Consider the following 15,855-nt stretch of genomic DNA (forward strand, 5'->3'; position numbering starts at 1 on the left):
TGGGCCAACGGTCGAACTCGCCATGTGCCAGGTCAGACCACCCTCTGCATTCAACTTGGTTGGTGAAGTCTACGTCCCCCTCCCACTCGATTACGCTTCCCCCTCATGACCACCTTACAATAAGCGCCTGCAGAACGAGAATTAGTTAGCTCCTGCGCATGCGCAAGTCATTTTTTGTTGTCACTGCGCTCACTCCGCTCACCCTCACAGTGTTCCATCTGATCGCGAGAACAGTGAATCGCGGATGATGTTTGTCGTGAAGTGCGGAATGAGAGGACATCTAGGTCCCACGACCTGTTCAAAAAGTGTTAGGAAAATGAGTGTTTGTTCAAAGCGCGCGTAACAAAAAAGCGAGTCGTGCTGAACCTGTCCTAAGTACCCAGGCGCACGGAAAACAACCATGGCTTCGGTGAAGGTGGCCGTGAGGGTTCGTCCCTTTAACAAAAGGTGTGTTTATTACGTTTTGGAATCGCTGCCATCTCGCGCTACCACCTGCTGTTAAAACTCAACCATCTCTTCGCTTTAGCCAAATGACAAGTTCTTTTAAATTTGAATAGATTTAAAAAAACCATTTGGAAAGCAAAGCAAAAAAGATTTAATCATGAACTGAAGAGATATTTGATTATAGACTAATAGTACATTTAGTAGTTGTCAAATAACCGGGAGTTTTTATTGAGACATGGATAAAGTATTAATCAAGAAAGTATGATATTCTGAATTCAAGAGATAAAAGAGAAATTTTTAATTTTTGTTCGGATATTATCGATAGATATAGTTTCAAGGATTATGGAGCGTTAATCAGGAGAGAATGTTCACTTATCCAGAATTTATTCAGAATGTTTAAAGTGGTTCTGATAAATATATTTAATATATATCATATATTTTAGTAATTGCTCCAATTACTGATGGTTGTTACGAAACTTGGGTCTGTAGAAAGTACTGGTACAGCTGATGATAATAATGTTATATCCTTTTTGGAGTTTATAGATTATTAGGATCAATTGATAATAATGGAATTCAGATATTTATTGTTTTATTCATATGTTGTTGGTTTCAATCTTTACTTTCATTAATTAATAATATAGTAATTGAACCTGCCTTTGCAAAGTATTGATTGGTATTAAAACTCAAAGTGTTTTTGCAAATAAAGCGATCCAATTCCGGATGACACATTGTTCAGATACTGCGAGGTTGCCACAGAACGTGGAAAAGTCCTGAGATTTTTGTAAAGGACCTGAATTACCTGGAAAATGACATTCTTTTTCCCATAATATCACAAAACTCAATGAAAATCTACTTCGAAAAGCTCACGTTGAAGACAGAATGTCATTGAGGAATTATTTAAACAATTATTTTTTTAACTTTAATTTATTATTCCATCGCTCTAACCTCTAACTGAAAAGTTGCAAAATTCGGTAAGAACTTCGAGTTTCCAACTACTCTGAAAGCAAATTGCAATACACAATAATAAATTGTTAAACAAATTTATTGCAAAAAGACGTCATTTTTCAATGTTTTTGAAAAGTTAGAATAACTCTGGAAAAATAAACATTTATCATAGTTCATTGTTTAATTTGTAGCTTAAATCTCTATCTTGTTTTGCTAAATTTTTAAGTAACTGTAAAACATTTTCCTCTAGAAACAACCTTGAAGTCGAACTTGGAGCGAAAAAGTCGCAAAATTTCAAATTTTGATTGTACTCTCATCAAATAATTTAAATTTGAAAACAATATTTTTTTAATAATTACTAAAAGTTATTAAAATATGACATTTTTAAAATCTAGTAAAATACGTTTTTTCGCAATATCGCTTTTTAAAATTGACATTTTGCCTTCAACTTGAGATTATTAGATGCAAAATTTTATTATCTTTCGCACTATTACGAGGGGAAAAATTTCATGTTAATATTATGAAACTTAGGCCACTTTAGCAAGAGCTGAAATGACAGGTTTGTAGATAATGTTTCAGCGGTAGTTTACAATAACTTTAATGGAAATTATGAAGCAAACAGTACAATGCTTTGAAATTGATTTAAGTTCAAATTATGAATATATATTTTTTTATTTTCTCTGGAAATTTTTTTAAAGTTGACTTGAGAAACCTGGAATACCTTTGAATTTTGAAAGTCGACCCCTGTTACAACCATGTAATGTTCAAGAGACAAAAGCCACTTATCTAAAAAATGCAGATTAGTCAGTTTTATTTAGAAGCTGAAGATAAGTTCTTTTTGGAATTTCCAAATTTCGACAGAACAGAAAGTTATTCTCACAATATAAAATTATTTGTTCCATTGTTCTAAACAATCGATTGGAATTAAAAAATGATTTTTCAAATAATTTGAGGAATAATCCAAAATTTGTTATTGATAATTAAATGACAACCATTCAAACTTTTGGGCAATTTTTGGGAAATTTGGTATTTCCCCAGTATGATTCATTATTAAATTCAGATTGAAAAGTCTGTTGACTTTTGGAAAATTGTTATTGTTAGAAAAATAGACGGTCAGCCTTCGAAATAAATTGGAACAAATAGATTTAAATTGACTAATTCAAAACTTTGGACTCTGAAGTCTTGAGAAATGCTACACTTCAAAATATTTCTGCTTTTATTTATTATTTACTTTGATATTACTTTCGATAATAGTTTACTTTCATGTTTTTTCCGAATGTCGGAGTAAATGGTTTAAAACCTTTTGAAAAATCTTCTTTCTAGTCCAAAAATCAAATATCATTTGAAAGAGGGTCAGAAAGAATTTTTCACTTCCAAGTTGATAGGTTACCATTAACATTTTTTTAAATTGTATAAACATGCATAACTAATGAATGGGTCAAATTTCATTTAACATATAATCTTAATGTTAATTAGAGCAATTTTTCATTTTTACTATTTTAATATTTAAAATAACTGAAGTTTTAAATTTTAAAATAAAATTATCAAAAATTAGTGAAATTCATTAAAATAGTTGAAATCTATTACTATAATTGTTAACATTAACAATATCTTTAATCGGTTCATACTTATTTCGATATGGTACATTTCTTCTTACATTTTACCGTTATAAAATTTAATTTGGAAACACCAAAAAGAAGCTTCCTCCAGGAGAAAGAAAAAACGTTTATAAAAAATTTGTTTAAAATATTTTTGTGCTTCTTTTTCTGAACAATACAAAAGTTTTTTTGTTATAAATCTATAAAAGTGGGTATAAGGAGGTTATAATTTCGTTAAAAATCCGAAACATTGAAGAAAATTAGTTTTTGAGAAAAAAATTGGATTATTTTAGTATTTCTGGACAACATTCAAATGTTTTTGGTCTCCCCTAACTGATATTTTACCTTTGGACTAAAAAGAAGATTTTGAAAATGGTTTGAAACAATTTATTCCAAAATCCAGAAGTCATTAAAGTAAACAATTGCCTGATTTTCAAACTTTAAATCTTAAAAAAAAACATTAAAAAATCTAAGGAAATCCTAATTTAAAGGTTTCAATCTTTTATAATTATAGCTTCTTTTCTCTTATTTCAAACTGAAAAAAGATTCTTCTAAAATAGAAAATTGCTTACGTCTGAAGTTACCTTGGAGTTACAAAATATTGTTTTTAATTAAGAAAAACACTTGGACTGTCCAAATGAAAAATATCAATTTTAAAGGAGAAATTGAAATTGATTTTTAACAATTGAAATGATAAAATCCATTTCACATTGTAAATCTTATTATTTCGGATAGTTAATTTTTAGGCGTTTCTTCTTTTCTGTTATATTAGACATAGTAAAGGAGGTCCCTCTAAAAATATAAAAGCCATTGAATTCTGACCTTGGGAATACGAATATACCCTCGCAAATATTAACTTTCCCTTTTCTAGCTAGGAAAGTTACTATTTAACATTTTTTTAAATCGTATAATCATTTATGATTTATTAATTAAAGACAATTTATTTAACATATTATACCCTTAGTGTTAATTCTTAATTATAGCAATTTTTTAATTTTACTATTATAATATTTCAAATGGTTTAACTGTTCAATATTAAATTAAAATTATCAAAAATTATTGTAATTCATTAGAATATTCGAATCTATTAATATTTATCTTTAACGGAATCTTTGATCGATTTATATTTCTTTCGATATAATAAAATTCTTTTTACATTTTGTTCCAAAATTTAATTTAAAAACAAAATTTGAATAGTTTCGTATTTTTTGTCAGAAAAATGCGAATGTTTTTGTAATACATTTATAAAAGTAGGTATAAAGTTGTATAATTCCGTCAAAGACCGAAACGTTAAGAAAAGAGTTGTTATAGTAAACAATTGCCTTATTTTTAAACGTTGAATCTTTTACAAGAGATTTTATTCTGAAGTTTCCAATCTTTTTTTTATAGTTATAGCTTTTTTCTGCTACTTCTAACTGAAAAAAGATTCTTTTTTTAAAATAGAACATTTCTTACGCCTGAGTTTACCTTGGAGGTTTCAAAATATTTTATTTTTAATTAAGAAAAACACTGCCAATGACTAAATTAAAATGACCAATTTTAAAGGCAAACCTAAAATTGATTTAAACATTTGAAATTATTGAATCCATGCCATTTCATAAATGTTATTGTTTTTTAATATTAATTTTTAGTTAGGAGACATTTTTGATGGTTTTTAGAAAGATATCGTTTTAAATTGACCCAAGTATCATAATTGTAAATACAATTTTTTAAATAGTATTAGGGTGGGTAATATTTATTTTTGTTCTGCAATTATTTAAAAACCTTGTTAAAAATTATATTTTTTATGTTTTTCCCCAGACTGACTCACCCGCCTATTCATTAAGGCAATGTGAATCAGTCCTGCCTTAGACATGACATTTTATATTTTAATTGGCCTAAATTCCATTATAATGCATATTTTCTAAAAAAATGTTATGTTTATTTGTTAATTTTGTAAATTTTGCACTAAATAATATAAGACATTTCAGCCACGGATAGGGACTTAACCTTAATTTAATTGACATCCATTTTTATTTTATTTTTAATTTAACAAAAATTAATGTTGACGAATAGGGACAGAATTTTAAATTAGAAGATGACTGTACTGAAATCCCTTATAATATTAACTGCAAAATTTATCAAATTTACGAACAAACATAATATTTTTTTGAAAAATATACATTATAAAGGCCAATTAAATTATAAAATGTCATCTAAGGCAGATGAGTAAGAACGAGACGAAATATAAAAATTCTAATTTGTATTAAAGCATTAGTTGTGATTAACTGCAGAACAAAAATAAATATTAAACACCTAAAGGCCAATTGAAGAATATTCTTTACAATTAATTTTTAGAATTTGCTACTGTTACTTTAGAAAGGCCAATAAAAGGTCCCTCTGAAAATAGAAAAGCCCTTGAGTTTTGACATCAGGAAATTTTATTTAAAATTAGAAAATTCATCATCTGTCTATCCATCAATTGTGACATTTATTTTAAACTAAAAAAATACTTTAACATCGATGAAATAAATTACAATTAAAAATAATGGACACAGAACAATGATTACATTATCTTTTGTTGAGAACTCTCTACAACTCTATACTATAAAATTCAAAGAAAAGGAGAGCCTTTCTTGAGTCGAGTAGTCAATTATATTTATTGTTATACCTGCGAATTTCTCGAGTTTCGAAACTCATTAAACTGTCAATTCTCTAAAAAAAATTGTATTCATGATTTCCATCATGACTCTCTCTCTCTCTCTCTCTCTCTCTCTCTCTCTCTTCATAATGCAGGCTCTTCAAGAGAGAGCAAGACGAGTGATAACGTATCAGGAGGTGGCACTGACATTGAGATAAAACATTCAAAATCAAACATAAAGAGAGATAATTAACTGACAAATGGGTAACAAAGGTTTCCCTAAAAATGATATTGTCGAAAAACAAAATATTCTATCAATAATGTATTGTAATAATTTCGGCAATTTAATATTACGGAATATGTAATCAAATACCTGACAGTTTGTACTAATATTACCAAATTTGAAAATTCCCGATAAGGGGCAGCCAAAAAAATACCTAACTCTTTTTTTTAAATTTGCCCCCCCCCCCCTCCCTATACAATTTTACATACATTTTTGTATACAAAAGTTTAATATGAAGCGTTATCAATTCTTTAAATGAAATCGAATTTCAACACAAAACAAAGTTTTAAAGTGTTGTTAAATTATTAATTACTTTAGAAATATTGAGCAATTTTGAACTCTCTGTGACTAAGTCTAAGCAATTATAAATAATGAAAGTGTTCATTTTTTACAATAAAACATAAATAAACCCATTTTTCCTTCAAGACGATAATGGAAGCAAGAAAATCCGGAAATAAGCGAACACTCCCCCCCCCCCCTATTTTTAGTAAAAACCATGTAAATCGTTTTAAAGTAAGTTACAATAAAAAAAAGTTTTTTCGGAAAATATATTTTTTTTTGTAGAACATTTGTTTTTCAAAAGTTGAGTAACAATCCCAATAAATTTAAGTTTTATCTTTATTTAAAAAATTTTTATTTATAGTCTTCAGTATTTTCCTATCTTATAGATCCTAGAATTGTTTTTTATGGTCAATATTTTTGTTTTCCAGGGAGTTGGCAATGAATGCCAAGATGATTGTTCAAATGGATGGAAAAAGGACTAGAATTCTAAACACAAAGGTATTTATCATTATCAGAGTACAAAGGACTCAGTCTGTAGTTCGTACAAAACCTTAATAAGCGAGCGATCGTTACCCGTGGGTTCAACGCTTTTCTTCATGCCGTTCTAGTTTTTCAGTTACATGAAACCAATTGGCTGAATTCTTGTTTCAAATGAAAGTAAAGTGACCTTTCCAGTTTCAAGATGAATATTTTAAACCGAGATTCTACTTTATTTGGCACATCAGATTTTTATTTTACAATTTACAAGAATTCAGATAAAGGGAAGAAATTATTTTTTATTTCAATTATGATTAAAATTCTACCACTTCTATTAAAATCATTTCCGGTTCTAATTTTCAAATAATTCCAATATTTTATAGACTTTGTACTGCCTTTAGTGGAGATTTAGTCAGAGATTGTAATTGTAAGAAAACCCATCTTACCACATTGGAGGTTACTTGTAATGGATATTAGATATGTATTTCGAGGTCTTGACCATAATATTCACTATCTATGTTTTACTGTTAATACTATATTTCTTATATTCTTGGTTATCAATCGTGATTGTAAAAAAATTCGTAAACTTGTGCAAAAATAGAAATCGATCTAATCGGTTCCTCGTATTTGATCATTAATGAGTAAATAGCTACAAATGCGGAAGCAATAATTTATTTCTACAAAAAGAAATTGATATACTGAGATTGAACTTAATTCTATTAATAATAGCAGTACTGCATTCAACTATTAAAGACTGTGAAGTTACAATCTAAATCTTGTCTTATTTTTACAAAACATTTCCTTATTCGTTCGGATCTTTTATGGATGAGGAATAAATGTTTAAAATAAGACTATTGTTCTAGTCCTTCAAAGTTTAAAGCTTGTCAATTGTTTCAGAAGAGTGACTTGCACACTTCGACAACTCTGTTCCGAACGAGGTTTTCACAAAATTTCCAAGCGAGCGTGACGTCCGACCTGCTTTTGGTCAGGGTCGCAATATAAAATAGAGCCGGACGTTAAGACCGGTTAGAATTATTTACCAGACACTTCTCGATAGATCGGATGTTGCCTATTAAATTCTGACACGGATAAATCAAATAGGGGAAAAGGCAATGCCCCAATAATTGCCATTTAGATTTCCCAAAATTTCCTTATCATAAGAAATTTTCTTGAAAATGTTAAACTGTTCAATTTTTAAAGCCTCTTACAACTTCGAAGTCTTTCATGTCCAATATTTTTTATCACAATTGTTAAATTTTGAAGAATTTAAATTTTAAGTTGTGATATAATTGGTCCAAGTTTTGTTTGCACTTTTCCTCTCTTCGATTGATGAAATCGAATCAAAAAATTTTCAATTAAATATCTTACTATTGGAATTTGCTTTCATTTTACATCCGGAATATTGTTCTATTTTTGAGATATGTACTTAATTTTAAACTTGGGAATAAATGAAGCAGCTGTAAGTATATTAATTTAAATTTTGTTAACTTTAAATATTTCTGACTTGAACGTTGAATATTTAAAACTTACAATTCTTCAATTTTTAATGATGTCATTTTTAAGATTTGAATTATGAACAATTTCAATTTTTAATTGTGAAATAATCCGCCCACGTTTTTTCGGAAGTTTTTTTCTTTTCCTTTGCTTACTTAAAATTTAAAACATTTGAAATAAAATAGGTCACTTATGGAAAATGCTACCTTGTTACATCCTGAAATTTTGAATATTGATCCGTTTTTGAGATAATCAATTTTTAATTTGGAAATCCACCGTTGTCGATGTATAATTATTTTAAATTGTTCAAGTCTCAACATTTCTGACTTGAACGTTGAATATTTCGAATTTAATGTTGTTAAATTTTTAATTATCTTCTTTTTAAATGCTGAATTATGAACAATTGCAATTTTAAATCGTAAAATAATCGGCCCCAGTCTTTTTGGAAGTTTTTTTTCTTCGTTTGATGACTTCAAATTAAAAACATTTGAAATAAAATATCTTACTTTTGGAAATATCTACCTTCGTGCATCCTAAAATTGTTCAAATTGATCAATTCTTGTATTAATCAATTTGTAATTTATAAACTATAGTTTTTTCAATATATATTAATTTAAAATTGTTCATCTTTGAACATTTCTCATTTGAACATTGAATACTTCAAATTTAAAGTGGTTACATTTTTAATTATGTATCTCGTTTACAAATTTTGAATTATGAACAATTTCAATTTTAAATGGTAAAATAATATTTTCGGAAATGTTTTTCTCATCGTTTGATGAATTCAAATTTAAAACATTTCTAATAAAAATGATTTCGTAAAAGATTTCTTCGTTACGTGTAGACACTTCCTTAAAATAATAGAAATAGAACAGAAAAGTGATTCGTCATAGTATATTTTCAAGCAAAAAGTTTCTGACATCATTTCCAATAAAAAGCCGTGACGATAACAAAAAAAAACATCCTTAGCCATTTTCATTAAAAATTACCATTCTTAAAGTACAATTATATTAAAAAGTCTATATATGATGCTTTATTTGATCATATTTCTTATTATATAATTAACAATGTAGGGATAACTTTGTATAAAAATGTTAATTAGCTGTAAATATTTAATGTTAAAATACTAAATGTTTAATCGTCAAAAGAAATTAATGAATCTTTTAAAATTTAAATTCGTTATTTTATGAGATTGAACAATTTTTTAATTAGTATTTAATTTTAAATCGAATTTTTCGATCATAAAGCGAATTAATTTTGGGAATGAGGTCAATGAAGTAATTAACAGATTCAAAAAATTACGAGCGACCTATCTTCGTAAACAAATTGTGTTCATGATACTTTCTCTTATTAAACCAACGATCGAAAGTTGGTGCCTCCTTTTATTTTATTTTTTTTTTGTTTCTCGTTCTTGATCTCATAACGAGTTTCCAGCTATGACGTAATCAGCAATATTATACGTTCATAGGCCACGTTTAAAATGTTCATTATATTAATTTAAATTTGAAAATTAATTAAAGGCGTAAATTCAACAATATTTTTTAATATAAGAATTTTACAACATTTTTATATCTATTATCACTATTTATTTATTATTATTATAAATATTATAATAGTTAATATTATTATTATTATTATTCCATCAGTATTTTATGTTGAAGTCAATTTTTCAATAAGTATTATCAAAGAGTTGCTTTCACAACTGCTAAAAATTTCAATTAACAATTTCCGGTTCAGACTACGGAATGAAAATCTTAACATATTTGTAGAAAAGTATGAGTGTTAAAGAATTTGTAATTTACTAATTGATGATCGTTATTATTAAGAAGATTTTAATTTGTGCGAATTTCAGCTGCGAGTTTTTTTTGTTTGAAAAAATTAAAATTTTTATTTTAATGATTTCATTGAATAAAGTATTAAGTAACGAAATGGACCAACAATTTATTGTTTTCTAAGATTTGTTTTCCTGTTGATTAAATTCTGTTAATTTTTTATACTGAAATTTCCAAAATAATGTTCTGACTTCACAAAAAATCTTCAATTTTAGAGATGTATAAATACAAATTTTTGAATTTATATGGTGTTCAAGATCAAAAGTTAAGTTTTTAATTCTAAATCATCCAAATCACAATAATTTCGCACATGAAGCATCAAAATTACAGATTTTTAAATTGTTAAACTTAATAAATGTATAATTTTTAATTCCTTAATTGCAGAATTAAAAACAATTCAATTTTTAGAATACATCATTCAAAGTTCTGCAATTTTGAAGAGTTGCGATGGAAAATTCTTTTATTTTAAATATGCAAAAATAAAAATGTTTAAATTTGGATGATTTTGAAGATCAAAAGTCAAGCTTTTAATTCTAAATCTTCCAAATTGAAGGAATTTCAAAATTAAATCTCTAAATTTACAGACTTTTCAGTTGTAAAACTTAATACTTGCATAATTTTTAATGTTAAATGTTCAAAATTAAAAACTCTTTAATATTAAATATTTCAGATTCAAATCCCTATTATTTTATATAGTTACAATTGAAAACTATTTCATTTAAAAAATTTATAAATAAAAAGTCTTAAATTTTAATGATTTAAATAAAATTCAAATTCAAATCTTCTAAAATGAAGAAATTTCGAAAATACTTAAAACTTGCATAATTTTTTGTTGATTGTCAATTTTCTAAATTAAAAACTCTTTAATTTAAAAATTTGTAAATTCAAAGTGTTTCAAATTGAAGAAATTTTGAATATAATTATAAAAATGATAGAATTTGTAACTTTAAAATTTACAACGTTTTAATTTAAAATTGTTCGATTTAAAATGTTTTAAATTAAAAATTTTGAATGTTTTGCATTGAAATTCTTCAAAATTAAAGATTCAAAAATGACAAGTTGTTAAATTTTGATGACTTTTTTTAAAGTACAATTTTAAATGTTTCTGATTTGCAGAATGTCTAATTTTAAAAGCTACCGCTTCAAAATTGTCAGATTTTGAATTTTTTATGCTAAAAAATATCTATTAATTCTTAAAGTTACAAACTGTTCGGTTTTTAATTTTTTGAAGGCGTGAATTTGAAAATTTGAATAACCAAGAAAGATTTTTGAAAACGAATTGACGAATTATTAATTGTTGTATAAGATTGTTTGTCCTGTTGATTGGATTTTATTAATTTTCAACTTAAAATATCCAATTTTATGTGTATGAGATCAAAATATCTGTTTTTGAATCTTTTTATATAGTCTAGCGTCTTGTCTAGACACTCTTTGGTCTCTAGACGGCTTGAGATACTGCTCACGCGTTTTGCTGCGAACATCGATTTACCGCGAACCGAGTGTCTGTCAAGCCGTAATTAGGAGCACGTTATGAAGCGCGTTTTCCGTCATTTTTTCATCATCTTGCCTTCATCACATCGCGAAACGGAATTCAAATTTCAAAGCTAGATATTCAATTTTCTAAAAGGTTTTGACAACTTTAAAAAATTAAAATTCCTATAATTTTGTAAGAGTTACGATTGAAAAATCTTCAATTTAAAAAATTTATAAATAAAAATTCTTTAAATTTTCATGATTTTGAAAATAAAAGGTTTGAAGAGTTTAAATTGAAAACTTGTCAATTTTAAATATCCATACATTTGCATAGATTTTTGAATTGTAAAACTTAAACTTGCATAATTTTGAATTGTAGATTTTTAGAACTAAAAACTTTTCAATTTTAAAGATTTAAAATTCAAATTCCTACCAGGTTGAAGAGTTAGAATTGAAAACTTTTAATTTTAAAAATGTATAAATAAACATTCTTAAATTTATATTATTTTAAAGATCAAAAGTCAAGTTTTTAATTCTAAATCTTCCAAAATATAAAAAATTTCTAATATAAAACATCACAATCACATAATTTTTGATTGCATAACTCAAAACTTGGATAATTATTTATTCTTCATTTTTAAAATTAATAATAATTACATTTTGCATTGCAAACTATTCGATTTTAAAGATGCATAAATAACAATCCCTAAGTTTTTTAATTTGAAGTCGACTTTTCAATTCTAAATCATTCAAAATTAAGAAAATTTGAATATAAAACATTAAAATTCTGGCTTGTAAATTTGAAAAATAAAAAACTCTTCAATGCGAAAAATTAACAATTTAAGGTTTTACAATTTTTAGAAATTACAATTGTAAATTCTTTAATTTTGAATGTGCAAAAATAAAAGTTCTTTAATTTGCATGATTTTTAATATTAAAAGTAGTGTTCGATTCGAGATAATCCAAACTTGAGTAATTTTGAATGTTAATCATCAAAATTGCAATTTTACAGAATTACAATTAAAAATGCTTTAATTGCAAATATGCGAAAATTATCATTCTTAAATTTGGATGACTTTGGAGATCAAGGTGAAGCTTTCAATTGTAATAATAAAACAAATCAATTGTAAATTGTAATTTAAAGAATTAAAGTTTGATTATAAAAATGAAAGTTTTTCAGTCGTGAAAGCTTTAATTTAAAAATGTAATTATTTTTGTAGACTTCTAATTTAAATTTTTTCAGTTTGAAAGGTTTGTAATTTAAGAATTTAATCTAAAATTTTTGACATAGAACTGAAGAACAGAGGTAAAAGATAAAATTGTAATCGTTTTTATTGAGCAAAAAGTGATTAATTTACTCCAGGAAATGCATCTTGAATTATTTTATAGTTCTTGAGGGCGTCCTACTTATGTTATGTGCTTCCGGCTTCTGTAGGATTTATAATTATATCTGCGCGTGACGAAACGGTAAAGTAGAATCAGGGTCTCTATGTTTTTGGAAACACTTTAGAAAGACCGGTGTTAAAATAAACACTGACCGGTGAATATGGGGCACTACCTGCCATAAAGTTAGACTTGGTTTATTCTGCTAAAAATATTGATATAAGCCCTATTCAAATATTTGGGACTATTTTTTATAATGAAATTATTTTTAATCGGATTTTTTTATTATTGCTAAAATTGTAAAATGGGAACATGGCTGTAATAGAATATACCGCCAACTGGGGTAATTATGGTACACTGGGGTAAATATGGATCAAGGTTTAACTCTGTAGAAAATTTTCTTTACTTAACGGGATTTTACTGTATATCCTAAGAATATTGATTATAAGATTTGCACAAAGTCTCATTACAAAACAATGAAAATTCTTATATTCACCCCGAATGATCCATAATTACCCCAGAGGACGGTAGGGAATAATTTAATAACTAGCATAATGATGCGCTTCGAACGCTTCTAACATGTTAGTTATTTTGATTGCCTAATTATAAAATTAAAATATATACCTAAATTAAAGTATCTAATATAAAATATAATTAAAACTCATACATTAAAATAAGTATTAAAATAGCTACATCGGCTTTCATACAATATTAATTAAATTTTTTATTTTAATTTTGATCGACTTCCAACAGTCTGTAACTGTTATTTAAATGTAAGATTTTATCCCGGTAGAAATTAGAAGCAAAGAAGCAAATAATTCAGTTCATTTGTAATTTTATATCGTAACAGGATGGTTTTTAAAAACATTCTGGAATGCTGAGTCTTGCTGATGTCTTCGATTTTCGACACTGATCATTTTGCTGATCTCATACAGTTTTTAGCATCTTATTGAAATAGATCTACATATTTAGAATGCTTCTTTAATCGTACAATTTTAAAGAATTTTGATTGAAAATTGATCAATTTAAAAGATTTAAGTATAAAACTTTAAACTTGCATAATTTTCAAAATGTACAAATAAAAATTCTTCAATTTTAGTGATTTCGAAGATCAAAACTCAATTTTTCAATTCTAAATCTTTCCAATTAAGGGACTTTCTATTCTAAATCATGAAAATTACAGAAGTTTAAATTTAAAACTGAAAAAATGCATAATTTTTATGGTAAATTTTCAAAATTGAAAGCACTATAACTTTTAAAATTTGCCCTTCAAAGTTCCGCAATTTTGAACAATTCTTAAAGTTTCAAGATCTGAAGTCGAGTTTTAAATTTCAAATTGAAGAAATGTTGCATATGAAGTATCAGTAATACAAAATTTGTCATTGTAAAAATTAAAACTAGCATGATTTTTAATTCATAAAAATATTCTAGGTTGAATAAGTTTCTAAGTTTCTAAGATGAATGAATTTTAAATTAAAAATTTGAAAAAATTAACACATCAATTTTAGATACTGGAAATTCAAATTTCTATAATTTTAAAGAGTTACAATTGAAAATTCTATCTAATCCTAAAAGTGAACAAATAAAAAATCTCCTATTTTTACTATTTTAAATATGAAAAATCAGGTTTCAATTGTAAATCTTAAAAATTGGTGAGTAATTTGAAATATGAATCATGAAATTTACAGAATTTGTAATTTTAAAACTTAAAACTCTTATCACTTTTAATGTTAAAATGTCAACATTAAAATCTCATTAATTTTTAAGGTCTAACATTCAAATTTCTATAATTTTAAAGAGTTAATACTGATAAATCTTTAATTAAAAAAAAGGAAAAATAAAAAATGATGAATTTTGTAATATTTTTAAGATCATTTTCAAGGTTCAGGGTAGGGTGGGTCGAGATGAACATACCTGTCCTTTTCACGCCAGTATTTAAAATCTGCTAATTCATTGCTTGAAAGTAAAGCGTTATATATATTCTACAAATATTTTTAAATAAAATTTTGCCAAGATAAAAGTATCATATCGCCTCATGCCTGGGGTGGGATGAGCCAGGCATTGGGGCGAGATGGGTCATTTAATTAAATGACTTTTTATATATTATTTATAATTAAGAGCCTTGTTAAGTTTGAGTATTTTAAAAGGAAAACATATCTTATACATAGCTTTCCAAAATTGAACGAAAAATTTAAAGTATTTAACTTTAAAATGATGCAATCTTTAATTCTAACTTCTACTGTAACTAACACTACAAAGAGTAAATAGAAAAACGAATTATATCCACATATATTTTAATAATTATATTACAGAAGTAAATAAAGCAGTTTTTCGACTTGACCATGTACACTGTCTTAGTAAAAGATAAATTCTACAATACGTAAACTCCCAAATACCAGACTGGTCTACTGCAATGACTGCATGACACTGAATTTCATATATATTAAGGTATCAAACCTTTTTTTTTTAAACGTCTGCCGTATTTTTAAACCACAAGTATGTTTTTCTTATTTTTAATCATTTTACGAGTTTTCAAACAAAGTTATTTAAGAAATACACACAGAAAACAGTGCTCTCTCTTCGGGTTGACAGCAACTCATATTATTTTATCATACCTATAACAGTGCTGCTGTCATACTCTTTCTGAGAATTTTTTTCGACAAGATTAGTTTTATATACGTTTATACTATTATTAACACCCTGCGCAATCTGGTAATATGAAACATTGCATCCCAACCTACTGATTGCTACACTAAGAGGTTAGGTTAATGCACAGGAAGATGTGGCTCATTCCGCCCCATATGCCACTTTTTAGTCAAATAAAAATTTCACCTACTTCGGTTTTATAATTATTTATAATCTGTTGAAAACTTAAGGTCTAATAAATAAGCTATCTAAATAACCACTGGAAAAACATCTAATATGTGATTTTGCGTGATTATTGAACCTTCTTAACAAATGCAAAATAGCAGAATACAGGACTTAAAATTTTTACTTGTGTTTTTTCCAGATAATTATAAATTA

At 26.5% G+C, this 15,855-nt stretch overlaps 1 protein-coding gene across 2 annotated transcripts in view; it reads left to right on the forward strand.

Moving 5' to 3' along the window:
• The first annotated feature begins 205 nt into the window (after nucleotides 1–205).
• The window catches only part of LOC117179357 (kinesin-like protein Klp98A), a 46,849-nt gene continuing 31,199 nt past the window's right edge, over nucleotides 206–15,855 (forward strand). For both annotated transcript variants that reach the window (XM_033371057.1, XM_033371058.1), the window contains exons 1-2: nucleotides 206–447; nucleotides 6,601–6,670. In XM_033371057.1, the coding sequence (XP_033226948.1) occupies nucleotides 401–447; nucleotides 6,601–6,670 (117 nt within the window). In that variant the 5' untranslated portion in view covers nucleotides 206–400. The remainder of the gene's footprint in view (nucleotides 448–6,600; nucleotides 6,671–15,855) is intronic.

This window comes from Belonocnema kinseyi, chromosome 9 (assembly GCF_010883055.1).
Source record: "Belonocnema kinseyi isolate 2016_QV_RU_SX_M_011 chromosome 9, B_treatae_v1, whole genome shotgun sequence".
Taxonomy (NCBI): domain Eukaryota; kingdom Metazoa; phylum Arthropoda; class Insecta; order Hymenoptera; family Cynipidae; genus Belonocnema; species Belonocnema kinseyi.